At 31.2% G+C, this 16,821-nt stretch overlaps 1 protein-coding gene across 4 annotated transcripts in view; it reads left to right on the forward strand.

Moving 5' to 3' along the window:
• LOC108904177 (serine/threonine-protein phosphatase 2A regulatory subunit B'' subunit beta) overlaps positions 1-16,821 on the forward strand; it is a 235,724-nt gene that overhangs the window by 195,873 nt on the left and 23,030 nt on the right. For all 4 annotated transcript variants that reach the window (XM_018706620.1, XM_018706621.1, XM_018706623.2 and 1 more), the window contains one exon: positions 16,072-16,212. In XM_018706620.1, the coding sequence (XP_018562136.1) occupies positions 16,072-16,212 (141 nt within the window). The remainder of the gene's footprint in view (positions 1-16,071; positions 16,213-16,821) is intronic.

The following is a 16,821-nucleotide window of genomic DNA, read 5'->3' on the forward strand; positions in this document are numbered from 1 at the left end:
TCTGTTTTATATCAATCTAAGGATTTGTTCAATTGGTATTAATATATTTGTCATCTGTCAACTTGCAGACATAACAAATGCAAATTTATGTACTAACATTTTATTACTCTTTTAACTCTAGCTGCGCAGTAAATATTATTAGCAGTATCCATAAAATTGATTGCAAAAACGATGTTTATGATTTAAACCAGAGTTTCCACAACGGGATCGCTATTTTTTTTACAATTGATGCTAAATTATTCTAACCCTACTAAAGATCGTTATAAAATGTTCATTGTTTTGAATATCATTCCGTTACTGCTTTTGTCCTCTTCTGTTATTATTGTTTTTATTTTATCCAGGTAGACCAAAAACATATCTAAATTAAACATCATAAAAATTTTGTGAAAGAAATAATTTTGTTTTACATGCGCTATAAATTATTAGTTTAGAAAACCAGCTCACATGAACTAATTCCCATAGAGAGAAAATATGGAATTAGTGGTAAGTGTACGAAATTGAACACGTGATTTCATTGTCTCGTTTTCAGTTATGGGAATGATTCAGAATTAGGTCACCAAATTATTTGTAACTAGAAATTGTTGTTTTCTTGAAATTTTGCATGGCACATTTATCTTGTATAAGCTTTTTAAACGTAAATGCAAAATATACACAAACCTAGAAGAGGTGACTTTACAGTATGCGCACTTAGATTTATTTTCAGGTAATCTAAATAAATGTCATGATTTATATGTACCACACAACTGATTGATATAATTTTAAAGTAAACACAACGTGAATAATAGTTTGTTTTTCTCAAACGCTTGGCTTTCTTAATGGTAGAAAAGTTTATTTTTGTAAATGTTCTAGATATTATTCAATTTTTTTAAAGTGTTTCATTGCAAAGAATTTTAATTAAATCACACCATTTCGGCAATAGTTGAAGATTACTTGACAAGAATTTTCTGTCAGATAGATTATTCAGTTTTCCAGTCTTAAGTGGAGTTCTTTAAGGATCCCTCCTAGGCCCACTTATACTGGCAAGTGTAATTGAACCCAAATTTGCTTGTGCAGATGACACCAAATTGTCCAGCGATCCTCATCAGGTATTTGAAGCGAATACATATACATATGATGTGAGCCGTGGTTATTTTTCCTCATTACGGATAAGTGAATTGTTCTGAAAACTACAGACAAAATAGCTTGGCGATAAGCTATATTGTCTGTGGTAAAACTAATTCACATTTTAATTATTACATTAATGATAGGCAACTCATGACTACAGATGTTCATGTTTATTTAGGTGTAAATATTACAAGACTTTAGTCTGTTTTATAGTTTCACAAAGTTTTTCTAAATATACCTTTAGAAACATTCGCAAAATGATAATATAGTTTTCGCAACAGGGGTCTTTAGTGTTTGAATATTCATCTTGAGGGTGTCGCGAGTGCACCTTCCTTACTTACTTTCAAAACTGGACTGGACAGTTGGTTTAAACGGAACTAATACACATTTCTTTTTTCTTGTTTTGCTTTATTTTACTGGTTAGATTTATTGCCATTTCATGCAGCTGCATTACGTCAAGATCTTCCTATGCCTATTTAATCAAATAATAATAATTCTACCATAAGCTATTAATAAATTTACCTGTGGCGGTGAATTGCACAATCATTTGTTTTCTTAGTTATCTACACCTACAGTGTTAAAAAGATATAATAAATTATTACGTATTCAGAATAACTACCTACTCCTGAATAGGCGTCGTATTTAGATTTTTTACATGAGTTAAAACGGTTTTGTTCCACTGTCCAAATATCTTCTTTGTATTGGGCATATTTTCCTTTTTTGTGTAGTGTCTGTTGTTAAGGAAAATGTCAGTATTTCATTAGTGCATCCAAATCGATTTTTTAACGTTTTTCTAATTTATAATTTGTTCATATTTTATAATACTTTCCAGAATAGTTCAAGAATAGTTTTACATTTATGTTGCATTTTTTATTTTTGTTTGTCGATTTCGTTTTCTGTGTATTTTTTCTCTTTTCGTATTCCTTTTTCTTTGTATATTCCAACTCTGTCATTGGGCTTTTGCCTGTAGAATAGCGTAAAATAAAATAAATAAAGAAATATTTTGATAAAACTTTTATTAATCCATTTATTTCCGAAAAAAATCTAAAGAAGAACATCTGGCCACTCTACTGCCCCCTTTTGTGATGTAATAATTCGGTCATTCTATAATCACGCAATCTCAGCCATGCAATCTGTCGCAACTCGTACGCTATCGTATACTACAGAGACAGAGTGATAGTAAGTTCTCCATAACAGTCCCTACCTCTATGACATCACGAACGCACACACTAGCTCAAATTCACACAATACAGATGGGAGCCCACGCACATGCCGATTTCAAGTGCAAATTATTGTGTAGTGGGTGGAGGACGCCAGTGGCGTAACGGAAATGGTTTAAATAAGATATTCTCGTGGGAGGAACGACCTGCACAACGTCTACGTTAAAGTAAATCCACAAAACAGGTAATATTGGCGTGGAAGTTTTGAAATAACAGAAGTAGGATGGAAAAATAACATTGTAATTTGCAAGTAGGTACACATCTTTATAGCTGAAATAATTTTCAAAACGATTATATTATTATTTTGATATTTTGCAAAAAACATTATCTAGAGTAGCAGAGGAGAGTGACCAAATTTTTGATAGCTTTTAAAATTTAAGTTTTGTTGTGGAAAAAGTGTTGTTTGTACACTTTATCTTGCATTAAAAATATAAATTTTAGTTAAGGGAGACTTAATGCAAGTACAAAAATGTTTATCTTAAAATACAAATGAGCATAATCAATTTCTTGAAATTTAAAAAGATTTATCAATTTTTCATAAAAAAATCCTTGCTTCTTACGACTGCAATAGCAATAGTTTTTCAGATTTTGTGTGTACTTCATTGTTAGGCATACATGTAACACAAGGTAACTGATTTTGAATGTCCAGAATGTCTAAATAAGATTAATTGTCTAAAAAATTATAAGGCTAATTTGTCTAATTGTCTAAAAACTGAGGTTGATTGTTTAAAAATGCGGTCAGTTGTCTAAAAATGTGGTCAATTGTCTAAAATCAAGTTAATTGTCTAAAACGATGAGGTTAATTATTGTCTAATGATTAATTATCTATAGGGTTAATTGTCTATAAGGTTAATTGTCTACAAGGTTAATGGTATACGAGGTTAATTGTCTATGAAGTTGGTTAATTGTCTGTGAGGTTAATTGTCTATGAAGTTAATTGTCTAAAAAATTATCTAATTGTCTATGAGGTTAATATTCTACAAAATTTGCCCTAAAAATCATAGTTTTAACAATGCGTATATGTTTTTCACCTTTTGCACTCAATGTGTGCAAAAGTAGGCAAAAGTAGGCGATTTATTTACGACTTACCTATCAGCGCACCAAAATAAAACTCGGTACTTCATAGAAACGTTAAAATATTTTGTAGACACCTAGTAGCGAGAAGATGAATTAAAATTTAAAGGAAGTAGAATAGTATTTTAATTTAGTTTCATACTATGGGCTAATTTACCGACATCTTATCTTAGTTTTAGTTTTACGGGATTAGATTTTTTTTAATCTCCCATTTTGACATTGAGAAAGGTGTAAATAAATTTTAACTATGTACTTATATCACAGCATTGGAAAAAATGGTCAATATAAAACTAGTCAATGATTTTTAGCCATAAATGGCAGTGTCTTCGATTGTTTTTTGTAAATAGTAGCTATCTATATATTTTAAATGTGTATTACTCCAAAATTTTAATTATTTTATATTAAAATGGGGCTTTGTTTTGCGAGTTACGCCGCTGTTAAACAGACTGATTTGATTGAAACGGCTTCTGGTTTGGTGAAATACAGCAACCTACAGGTCTGGAATGAAAATAAATTGATCTAAACAAATGCCTATCAGTTTTATGTATCCGTGCACCGAAGTTATAAAGCAGATACACTTGTTGAATAAATCCAAAGGTTTTCGCTCAAAGGCAACGATGTTTCTTCCCAGATAGATAAACAGGCGTGGTCAATTAATCGGTTGTAGTTCCTATTCCGTGCTAAAATTTAGAATGGAATTATTTACTTGTGACAAACATTGCACTCAAATAGAAAATCAAAATTTACATTATTTTCTATAATTTGAAGGTACTTAAAATAGCTATTTATTTAACATACAGAAAGTCATTCTTTATATCACGAACTGCTTCGTTTTAACCTCGGTTTCAACAATGTTTTTTATCTTCGATCAACGACCGATTTTTTATAAATATCGGTAGAACTACATTATGTAAAAAAGCTGTTATGCAGAAAATTTAAAAATTAACAAAAATATTTGAAGTAGGTACCTATTTGTGGTGACAATAGTGTTCATAATTTTATCTATTTTGGCTTAAAACTTTTGTTTTATATTCAGAAAGTTAAAAGTAAAAAGCGAGGGCTGGTCCAATTGTAGATATTTTGTTTTTTACTTGTAACTTTTTAAATATAAAGGGAAAATTTAAGGACAGAGTTAATAATTGATTTTAAAGCGCACATAGTACATACACATGGTAAAAAAATCACTTATTAGTGTCTAGAAAATCACTTATTTGTACTAAAACGAAGAAATTTGCTGGTATTGACATAAAACTCGTCATCCTAGGAAAGCAACCTAACAACCGCAATAAACTTTATTGGTGTAAAAATTAGCAAATAACTTTTTGACCCCTAATAGTCTCCTTTAGCAAAATATTTTTTATTATGACAACATCGTAACCTTCCCAAAATCTATTTAAAGCAGATATATTGTTAAGGTTAATCAATTTTTACTTATGATATTTCGCTCAGCGTGACGAAATATAAACTATATCCCCGTGTCATAATTGAACAGGTATATTATAATTAAAAAATATAACCAATCATTAGTTGCTATAGCTGAAGTCTTAAAAGCTTGAATTGAATTGTTAAATTAAAAAGTGAAGTAGTGTTCAAACTATTCAACGAAGAATCTTACTGAAAATGTGTTGCTTACTTTTCAGAAAGAGCAAAGCAGTAATTTTTTCCAAAGCTTGAATTTATCGATATTGTAACTTTTCAGTTACATCGAATTAGAACTCATGTTCCTGTTATTTTCGTACGGCACTGATATTCACACTCACTAAATATCACATTAATCAATCACTGCGTGGAAACATAATATGCTGTAATATTTGTGAAAAAATTACTGTGCATATATCTGTTACTGTAAAAATTCAACATTTATTTAGGTAACAATTTTTATCTCGGCGCATTCACCATTACTGTAAAAATTTTACCACCACGGTAAATTACAGGGTATCATTATTAAATTTAGGTCGTTCTCATTAATGGATAATTTCCGTGACCAATCTCTAATGGTATTTTGTGCTCAAACTTGTAGCTTATGCACAAAGGCCAGAGGAGGGGGTGTAGGTATGAAAACCATTATTATGCAATCTAGGACGATCAATTTATTAATTTCATTTTTTTTAATCACCGGTGACCCCATTTGCTCAACAATATAATGTTCGAAATTCAGGTCCCATTGTGATATAGTTACAATGATTAATATAATGTCAGGTGTTGGGTATAATTTTTAATAGATATATTTGCAATGATTTTGATATGGAGATAAGAAGTTTTTGTAGGTATACATCCTTCGATACCTAAAAATATTATACAGTTGAACGCAATCAAATATTTTTAAAGTTGTTGGCACTCATTGCTTCACCTGTTTTTAAAGCTGCTAGCTGCGACTGGTACAAACTGATATTATTTTTGGATTTTACAAGATTTGTTTGGACCACATAAACTGTTTATCTGTATTTTAGGGATATAGAATGAACAATGTATTTTGAGATACATAGGATTTTCCGGAAATAAGCGCAAACTTGAAATGGTAAACGCCTTAACTAATTTCAGATTTTTTTTCACAAAAACCAAGTGAGAAAAACTAAATTTTGTACAGAATCATAATAAATTTAATCTTTCATGTTTCAGAACTGTTTTACCTCTGTATGTTTTGAAACTAAAAATATCACATCAGTAGCTTTTTTCAGTAGAATTGTTTTGCCCCTATCAAATTGTTTATAATTTGCTTAATTTTTTTAATATAAAAATATTGAATTTCTTCCCAGGCAACTGATGTTTAAAATATCTTTCTTCTTCTTCTTCTTCTAGTGGTTGGTCCTAAGTCCCATAAATATCTGGAAAAATATGGAAAAATGGAAACTATTTAGAAATCTAAGTAGATTAGACCATGCTGTCTTTTAATGGTAATTACCCTGAAGAAATATTTCATTCATTTAACCCACAGCTACCTACTGCTAGAAGAGGCTGCGGCAATTTAAATAAACAAAACTACAAGATAGACGTTTCATGAACTGTAACAAACTTTCGAATTGAAAATAAAAAAATAGAAATAGCTGTAATATCATTTTAGGCTTTTTAAAATAATTATAATGTTAACTACTTGCAGCTGTTCCTTTCAAAATTGCTGATGCGACAACTTCCGACTCTTGAGGTTTACAAAAAATTGTATTTATGTATAAGTGTAGTATATTACACAGGGTTATCCAAAAGTCCCGGTACGGCAGAAAAACTTTCGAAGACTTTGGGAAAAAATGTTTCAGACAAAAGTGTAAGGATTTTTCCGTGGCTATCTGATGGTGATCTTGGATTTGACCTTGACTTTGACCTTCAAGGTCATTTGAAGGTTAAATTAAGTTTTTTAAATGGGAACCCCTATTTTTTATTACTGATTTGAAAAGAGCAGGAAATTTTATGTCCGAAGATGGTCTTGACCATAACTGACAATGACCTTGCTCTTTCCAAATCTGCAATAAAAAATAGGGATTCCCATTTAAAAAACTTAACTTGACCTTCAAATGACCTTGAAGGTCAAAGTCAAGGTCAAATCCAAGGTCACCATCACAGCCAGGGAAAAATCCGTACACTTATGTCTGAAAAATTTTGTCCCAAAATGCTTTCTTCGAAAGTTTTTCTGCCGTACCGGGACTTTTGGATAACCCTGTATATTTCCAATTTAAAATAAAATTAGAATCAGAAAGATGGTATAAATTTTAAATCACTAATAAAATACTTATAAGAATATCTCAAAGCCATATTAAGTAATAGGATATTTTGGAAATTGTACAAAAATACAATTTTTTAATTTAATATGGTATTTCTGAAACAAAAAATACTTTATATAAACAAACACATAAAAAATAATTACAGTCAATATTACAAAAGAGAGATCAGATATAACAAAATGCATCTATCTCTCAATGTTTAGGCCTTCAATGAGACTAAGCTGGCAGAGAGCGACCTGTTATTTCTTATCTGTCAGTAAATATCGGGGAAATAATTCAATGCTGGTCGGGGTAAATATGTAGCCCGCATGCAAAGCAGTTATTTCCTGCAATATCGTCATTAAAAATATAATAATGGAATCATTGAAAGAATACGAATTCTGCACAAGTTTTGACGGGTCATTTGCGTATCTCAAAATATAAAGGGTGTCCCAAAAGTAACGCGGGATTTGAATTGTGCACCATTTTCATTCTGAAGGGTTGGTAGCATTGTGCAAGGTCACATTACGCAGTGTAGCAATATATTCGGCTGAACGGCCAGTACAAGGCCACTCTGCTTTTTTATTATCTGCAATCGAATCTATTTGTTCAAATTTTGTACAGTTGTTTCATTCAGGGCGTTCCTTCTACTGAAAATTCCACGTAATTTGCGCACAGTCTCAGCTACACACTCTCCGTGCTTATAATGAATTTTGGCAATCTTCACTCGTTCATCCGTCGTATAGTGCTCCATTTTGTCTAACTGCAACGTATTTACTACAACATGTGACTCTGCACAATGCTGCCAACTCTTCGGAATGAAAATGGCACACAATTCAAAATCTGCGTTACTTTTGAGACACCCTTTAAATTTGTAAAAGGTACATGTAAACTGAAAATTTCAAAGGAGTTAAACCTTTAAAAAATACTGTTATGAAGTTTTTTATGATATTTTTTAATATGATTCAAAACTTTATATTCTAGGTATATGTATTTATTACTTGTATCAGAAACTATTATAAATACTACTTTATCCCATTATTAATGCTCAACGAAAAATATCGGGCAGATAACAAGTACCTGGCAAATTTTCAAGTTAGTAGTAAAATTACGCCAGGGTTGAATGTTTTTGACGTAAAATTTGATAATTCTTCGACGCGATGTACTCTACTCCGGCTATTAATAAAATTTTAAACGGATAAAACTACGCACATTTACTACGGCGTTTCCTTTCACGCCATTGCCGTGATATATTTCTGGAATTTCATCCCCTTACGACCTGGATGATTGATTCAATATTCACACAATAGTGCCTTGTATATATTATTAATGGCAACGGAAAGTTTTCATAAATATTTGTGTTGACGTGTTGAATGTAGGCACTACGAGTGTAAGAAATTCAGCAGTTTGGAAACATCAAAAGTATTTACCCGATATTTCTATTAATGAAATTACAAAATGGGATTCGTCGAATAGGAATCATTTTCACGATCTTCTGTGTTGATCAAAATAATACTTAATGGAAAGTTAAGTTTATTTAGTAGAAACCTAATGTAGAATGGAAAACTTTATTGGGTTTTACAATTTACTTAAGTCATTGTTAGAATTAGAATTTTCTGTTTAATGTTATACTATCTTACAGGATTTTTTTTTTATTTCAGAAAGAATTAATTTAATTAAATTAATTTAATACATTTAAAAGTAAAATACAATTTTGAGAACTAACAATAAAATAAATAAAATACATTAAAAATAAAAACAGCGTGATCAAAATAAAATAAAAAATTTATCACACTAAGAAAGATGGGACGAAATTTCACTTACCCCTGAGTGATTCAGATTGATAGATTCTGTCTTATAAAGAAATTTTCATTTGTTTTTCTTTCATGTTTCAGTCACCTAATTTAGAAAATAAATATTTTCCCATCTTTGTAAACATTTTAAGATAAACTGAATAAAATAAAAGGACTAACTACATCATTATACTAAATTTCAGTTAGATTTGCTATATCCTTATATTTACAATTTCTACAGTTAGTTGAAATGAATGTAAAATGATTCGAAATCATCTTTAACCAACCATCACATCGAAATATGTAAAACGTGGCCCTTTTATTAATAATTGTAATCTATGTATCATTTTTCGCATACTAAAATTGGGGCCGATTCTGTTAGATTTTTATTTTTTATTCTTATCTATGATCATTGATTGATTGATTAATTCAAGAGTACTGATATAAATATGTAAATTTTGATAACGGATTTTATTTACTAACTTGTTACATTACATACTAAACATGCTAAGTACAAAATTAAAAATAGCAGAAATTCTTTTTTCGTTCAAGATATTCATTTTTATCAGTTTCGCATATTTGTACAAGGTCACCACGCAAAATTGTTAGATTTAACTGTAACTTCATTGTATTTGAAGACGTCGGAAAAGTAAAAAAACATTTGTTCTGTTTTTATCAGAAATACAATAGCTAGTGGTCAATCAAATTTTCGTGTGGTACATTACCTTTATATGGTACTCTTGTTTGGGTCTATTTCCCGTATTATTAGACAGACACAGACATATCAAACCTTATATCATCTCTGTAATTGTGACAGAATATAAAAAATATCCACTTGCTCTCTTTTTAATAAAAACAAATAATTCCTTGTGAAAAATTAGTAAATATTTTAACTTCAGGATATGTTCAAAGTTTAGAATCTAATTTTACATTTTCTCGTGATGATCATGTACAGAGGTAACTTTTAAAAAATTGATTGAGGATGTTATTTTATTATTATCAGAGAAACAATTATATTTTAAATGGAAAGAATTAATTGATATTCCATTGAAAATATATATATTTTTTAAATAGCAGTAATAATATTAGGGTATAGGCCAATGAAGTCCGTTCATTCATAAATGTTTACAAGTCACGTGACCACCGAGCTTAGTTAACCAATATTGCAGGGCTGGTACTGGTAACAAAAATTCCCTAAATCTTGCCGTCACCAATATTAATGATTCGTTTACAATGAACAACGACAAACCGTTACGTCTACGTTCGAAATAATGCGATCGGTGATTGGTTGAATAGACTCGTGAAAATTATACCAATCGCAGCCGCCAGAATACTGTGTTTTAACGTAATATTGATCTTTTTATTTTAATAATTTTTAATTTTACCGAAAATTGATTGCCAACATGAAGGAAATGAAATTACTGTTCTTGGTATAACAAGGTAATAAAAAATATATGCAAAATTATTGACCCCATTCTACAAACGCCAAAATTTGTAGACAAATCTTCGTTAAAATTTAATTTATCTGGTAACGCAGCTTATAATTTTACATGAATAATATCGCAATCTATTTTTCGTAGAACACACTGTATATTCAAGAAGTTGACCTCCTGACATCTTGGAAAACTACTCCTTGATCTTGACCTCGAACATCAGCATGTCTCTGTGAAGTTTGATGCGTATTATCTCAAACTTTTTCATTAAGATATATTTTTTAGAGTTGTAATTTACGACCGCCCTCTACAAACTTATCTTTATTATTTGGCTAAATTTAACTTATAATTGCCTCCATTCAGTTGCGATTCGTTTAGCCGCAAAGACGGTCAGGTTTCCCTTCGCAGGAAGGAAAGTGTGGTATCGACTCTATCGGAACCGAATTTAACTGCGGTGGCCGGTGTGAATATAAATGATAATTATTGCGAAATAATTATAGGCGCGTAGTTTTTTTTTCTTTCTTGAGCGTTAGTAGTGAGGTGTCGACTATCGTAAAGTAGATTGTGTGATAAACGTATTTCGTGTTGTACCTTATCACCGAAACGTTTAATAATAGTGTTAAGTAATGAGTGTAAGTGTAGTGCGTTTACTGAAAATGGAATTGAAACGGGTGAACAACCTGGGACAAAGACAACACTGAAGGACTAACCGTGGTGCTTTTGTATTTAACGCTTTTGCAGTTTAATGTTCCATTTCGTTGAAAAATAAATGTATATCTGTACCTCGGGGTTGCGTATATTTTGGTCAGAAGTATTACAAATTCCAATGCTGGGAAACTTCTATAAATAGCTCCGTGGAGTGTAAGCTACAATTTCTTGTTTTGTCAGTTATTTAGATGCTAACTAGTTTGCCTAAACAATACACTACATACTGGAAAAACTAAAAGAACAAAATATTTTCATGAAAATGATCGTATCGAGATAAAAAAAATGTTTTGAAGCTTTAAGTCTCTAGTTTCAAGATCTTTAGACAACAAATTTTTTAAGCTAGGGTTATCGAACAATCAAAAGAAATACCTCAAGAAAGTAATTTTCCTACATTTTTAGGACTATCCATGTACGAATTTTTTTCAAACTCATTCAATACAGAGGTCTGTTAACTTATTTATTCAGCTTCAATTTGACTTTTGAAAGGTTTCCATGCGACTAAAAAATAACACTGTTGCCTTTAATCATCGATATATCTGCAAGAAATTATTGCACAGTGAATCCAAGGCCTATTTTGAAAACTTGAATAAATTCTTTACAAAGGCACTGTCATGGTTTTTGAAGAAAACATTTTACCTTCATCATTGACATTAATTTGAGAAAGATGCAAAAAATGACTACAGATTTTTAGAAAATCTACCGCTAATTTACAAATATTTATGAAAAGAATAATACATCTTTACAGCTCAATGTACTCATAATAAAACGGCCCCAAAAAAAATGGATTTTTTTTTCTTGAGGTATTTCTTTTGATTGCTCGATAACCGTAGCTCAAAAAAATGTTTTGTTTACAGATCTTGAAACTAGGGACTTAAAGCTTCAAAATGATTTATTTTTTTATCTCGATACAACATATTTCACTGAGATACAGCCTTCCAAAATCACTAAAAAATTCATGAAAAATTTTTCTATTCCTTCAATTTTTCCAGTAGTGTATTATTTTTGAATACTGGATAAAGACATAGGAAATATGTAGTACATACAAAAAGCAGAATTATTTCATCTCCTTAAACAATTCGAAAATATCAAATAGTAACTTTAGTCCATTTATAGTTCTTTCAATAGTAAACAAAAAACTTCATTGCAGATTAAGCTGTCTCTGATGCTCTGTTGTTCCATTTAAATATATTTTTTAATAGTTACAAAATATAGTTAACTTCTTTAATGTACTCATAAATCTTCTGAATTTCCACTTATTCCTCCAGAGAAAGTCATTTTTTTTCGTTGAGTTTTAAGATGTTTCAATGAATTTTCGTGTGGTATTTTTTTGCACAGCTGAAGATGAATATAGTACATGTCTGCAAGATTAATATAAACTCAATTATTGTCACCAAACAGCACTAAAATAAGGTTTTATTATGCCAGTTAAGTATAACTGGAGTAACCACATCTAAACCGGAAATATTCTGGGAATCTCGGGCAACTGACTATAATACTTATATTAGTTCAAATACCAGTAACTTCAAATCTTGGTAAAAAAATAATCGTACAGGAAAGAAATTGTGTATTGAGGATTTACAAAGTAGGGGAAATTATCGTTCACCTTTTTTAGTATTAGAATATGAATTTTTACAATAAAAACAAACGGAATTTTCTCCATCATCTGAGGTGTGGATGTATTTTTGAAAAATATCTTGAGTTACTTTTGTAGCACAACGTATCGAAAAACTATCTGTTTTCATTACCAAACTTGAACTGATTTTTGTCAAAAGTCAGAAAATACCACCAATAAATAATTACAGATAATTACTGTCTCAATCTTTTCTTCATTACTTTTTTCAATGTCTCTTCCTTTTTCAAGTAGACATTGGAAACTTTGTGGCGACGATCAAAAACAGTAGTAATCTATATTATGCAATACACGTTGTAGTAGTAAGAATAGGCTAAATCTATGGTCAAGCCGTGTGCCGGCTACTGACAATGCTACTGACTGCCATAAGAACAGGTGCACATACACTCGACCAAGCAAAGCATCAAATTCACTCATACACGCGCAAACGATAATGAAATGCAAGACCATCAGCAAAAAAAACCGGATTGTTCACCAGCACGCCAGGACAACAGGGCAGGCATTAGGGTGCCGCTAGATACTTATCGAATAAATTGATCGATGAGAAACTGCAGATCAGAGGCAGACATGTACATATTATTGTACAATGACGCGATTAGTGGGATTATTAAAATGTAAAAGTAGTAGAAGCTTGGTCGTCATTAGTAAAAATGGCATATATTAAAACCTTCAACTATTTTAGACGAACGCCTGTGACCTCGGTAAATATTGAACGGTCATTTTCGTTTTTGAAATTGGTATTTACCGATCGCTGGAGACAATTAACCGTGGAACACTTAGGATAACTGTTAATTATTTTCTGCAGTAGCTTTCCTTATAAGAAATTATTATTTTGTTAATTTTTGCTGGTACCTATTATTACGTACTATACGTATATATTTTATGGTAAATTCCATGTGAAGCGTTTAGTGTAGAAAACTAGATATTACCCCTTTTTGTTTCATATTGTTATGCAAATACTTATGTTACATTATATAATGTAAAGAATGAAAAAGACGGCAACAATTGTGTCACTTTTTGTTTGAATAAAATTATAATAAAAGAGAACCCGACCTACAGCCAACCCTGTACCACATTGAAACCGCCCTAACATTTCCGATTTGTATTTATAAGATAAACTGGTTAAAACTAAGGCTTCATTACTTACAACATTATTCTTCCGTTCAATTGTTTTAGGACAAATAGCGGCTGGAGGCATATTTCTGTTTTTTATATTTAATAAGTGCTTCATCGTAAGCACTGCTTTAGTAACTTTTGAAATGAAATAAAATAACCAAAGCTTTTAGACCTAAATTACTATCAAAATATAACAGTTTTATTATACAGGGTGTTTTTGAATGGAGTAGCATAAATGATACCAGTGAATCTACATTTCAAAAGAACATGATCTGCAAAAAATCGCCTTAGTAAAATGTTCACCCCTGAAGAGATATGGGCCATCAAAGTTTCCAAAAAAATTATGAAAATTGGCTGTAATTTGAAAANAAACTTGAACTGATTTTTTGTCAAAAGTCACAGAAAATACCACCAATAAATAATTACAGATAATTACTGTCTCAATCTTTTCTTCATTACTTTTTTCAATGTCTCTTCCTTTTTCAAGTAGACATTGGAAACTTTGTGGCGACAATCAAAAACAGTAGTAATCTGTATTACGCAATACGCGTTGTAGTAGTAAAAATAGGCTAAATCTATGGTCAAGCCGTGTGCCGCTCTATACTCACGTTACACAATGCTACTGACTGCCATAAAAACACGTGCACATACCCTCGATCAAGCAAAGCATCAAATTCACTCCTACACGCGCAAACGATAATGAAATGCACGACCAACGTCCCTCAGCAAAGTAAGAAGTGGAAAAATGAATGTTGTCCATAATTTCTAAAGGGTTACTTTGATTAACTTGAAATTTGGGGGATCAAAGCAACTCATTCAAATGTATCGTTGTACATTTAAAATTGACTCAAATATTTTTTATTATACAAGGACGGGCGAAGTGTGTTCTAAAACTTACGCAACTTTGACGGAGCTGTCAAATTTGACATTTCGCCCTCGCAGGCAGATAGGTTACCTTTCTACAAAAAAGGTATACTTCATGACTTATGAAAAAATGAAAGGTTGTCAAGATAATTAAATTTTTGTATTTTGGGAATAGCCACAACCGGGGACACAACGCAACAGAAAAAAGTTAATACTGAAACATATGGATTAAAAGAGGTTACTTCAGTAAATGCTCGATAATTATGTCCTTCATCTAGTTTAATGCCCTTCCTTATTATTTTAAGATTATTTTGTTACACTCTAAATAGCATTTGTGGATTATGTTTAATTTCATTACAATGATGTTCTATTCTTGCCATCAACTCTTCTCTTGTATAAACCGGAGTTGAATACACCATTTCTTTTAGGTAACCCTACAAGAAGAAGTCAACGGGGTTAAGATCTGGTGACCTAGGTGCCCATAGTCATGAAAAGTCATGATGTTACTTTTTTGTAGAAAAGTAACAGGGTTATCTGCCTACTAGGGCGAAATGTCAAATTTGACTGCTCTGTCAAAGTTGCGTAAATTTTAGAACATAATTTCGACCGTCCTTGTATAATAAAAAATATTTGATTCAATTTTAAATGTACAAACGATACATTTGAATGCGTTGCTTTGATCCTCCAAATTTCAAGTTAATCAATGTAATAATTGCATATTAACCTAAAACGGTATATCCCATTTGTAAAAACTTAAAAATAAAATTACATGATGATTATTTATTATTTTATACGTCAATTTTTAATCCAAAGTGAAATTATGTAATTAATAATCAGTCTTCATGTAATTAGAGCATTCCTGAGATTACTGTTTGTTGTTGTAAAGTACAAAGTAGAGTAAATATAATAAATGTCTATTTGACGAACTTCTCGGTACAATCCTTTTTTTATTGTAGTTTAATTTTGCTAAGTCATAACATCTGTTTTATATACCTACCTGTTCTAGCTGCTCTCCATATTTTAATGTCATTTAAACCTATTACCTGATACCTGACACAATTCGTATTTTATTGCCTACTACGTAAATTACTTTTATCCTTTTATAATCACTCTATAAGTGATATATAGAAAGATAAGTACGTAAGTTAATCCAGCACACAAATAGAAACTTAACCTTATCTCATTATGTTTAGGATTTTTCTGTAGTAGTTTACAATCATTCCAACGTTACATGCCTCGATGTAACACTGATTAAAACTCAAACAGGCAGTAATTATAAGTAATTACTAGTTGTTAAGTGTGCAGAAACTGCGACGGAGATTTATAGTGTGTTTTTATATTAAACTCGGTGAGACTATCAAAACGGAACCATCGAATTTATGCTTGAGAGCCGCTGACGTTGTTGGCGATATGGTGATTTTGTGTTGTGCTCTTCAGCCTCTACCCAAACAGCCGTCCCTGCAGCACACGACGCTGCAGAGGCACGTGAGAGCGCACAGGAACGTCAACATACCCAGGTTTCACTATCCGTCGGGCAAACCGGGGCCTCCTAGTCAGATGGACGTCATCAGAGCAAAGGTAAGAATGCAAGTTTACATTAAAGATCGAAAAATCTGCCACTATCACTACATCAATATACCTAGGATCCAGAATGGTTGAATCGTTTGGGGAACGCAGTCAGTCTGTTTCTTACACCATCTTTAGCATATAAAAATCTGTAGTATTGGTAGAGACAGGCACAGGCTGCGATCTCCAAATACTTCAATCATTCTGGATCTCTCTGTATCATTTATAACTATATGCACCTGAAAATTCGTAATGTCATTTCATTGCAGAGAGAAACCTAAAAATTAATTCAAGATTACGCACGAAAAAGTTAGAAAATGAATTGTAATTTATGACTAATAATAAATCTTCAGTATCTTCTAAGTGTCCTTCAGGACTTTAGCAGAAGGGGCTAGTACAGACTTCACCCATCTTAGAAAAATTTATTTCCTATTGCCATATCAATAATTTTTACGGTAATTTTAAATATTTCATGTATTAGCAAAAATGAGATTATTATTCCCATTTCACACTTCCTTAATGTCAACTTATAGGTCTTGATTTTTAATACTTAAATCTCTATAATACAGGGTGTCCCGAAATTCATGCAACAAAATTTAGTCATAGATTCTTAAGAGAAAT

Source organism: Anoplophora glabripennis, unplaced genomic scaffold (assembly GCF_000390285.2).
Source record: "Anoplophora glabripennis isolate ALB-LARVAE unplaced genomic scaffold, Agla_2.0 scaffold137, whole genome shotgun sequence".
Taxonomy (NCBI): Eukaryota; Metazoa; Arthropoda; class Insecta; order Coleoptera; family Cerambycidae; genus Anoplophora; species Anoplophora glabripennis.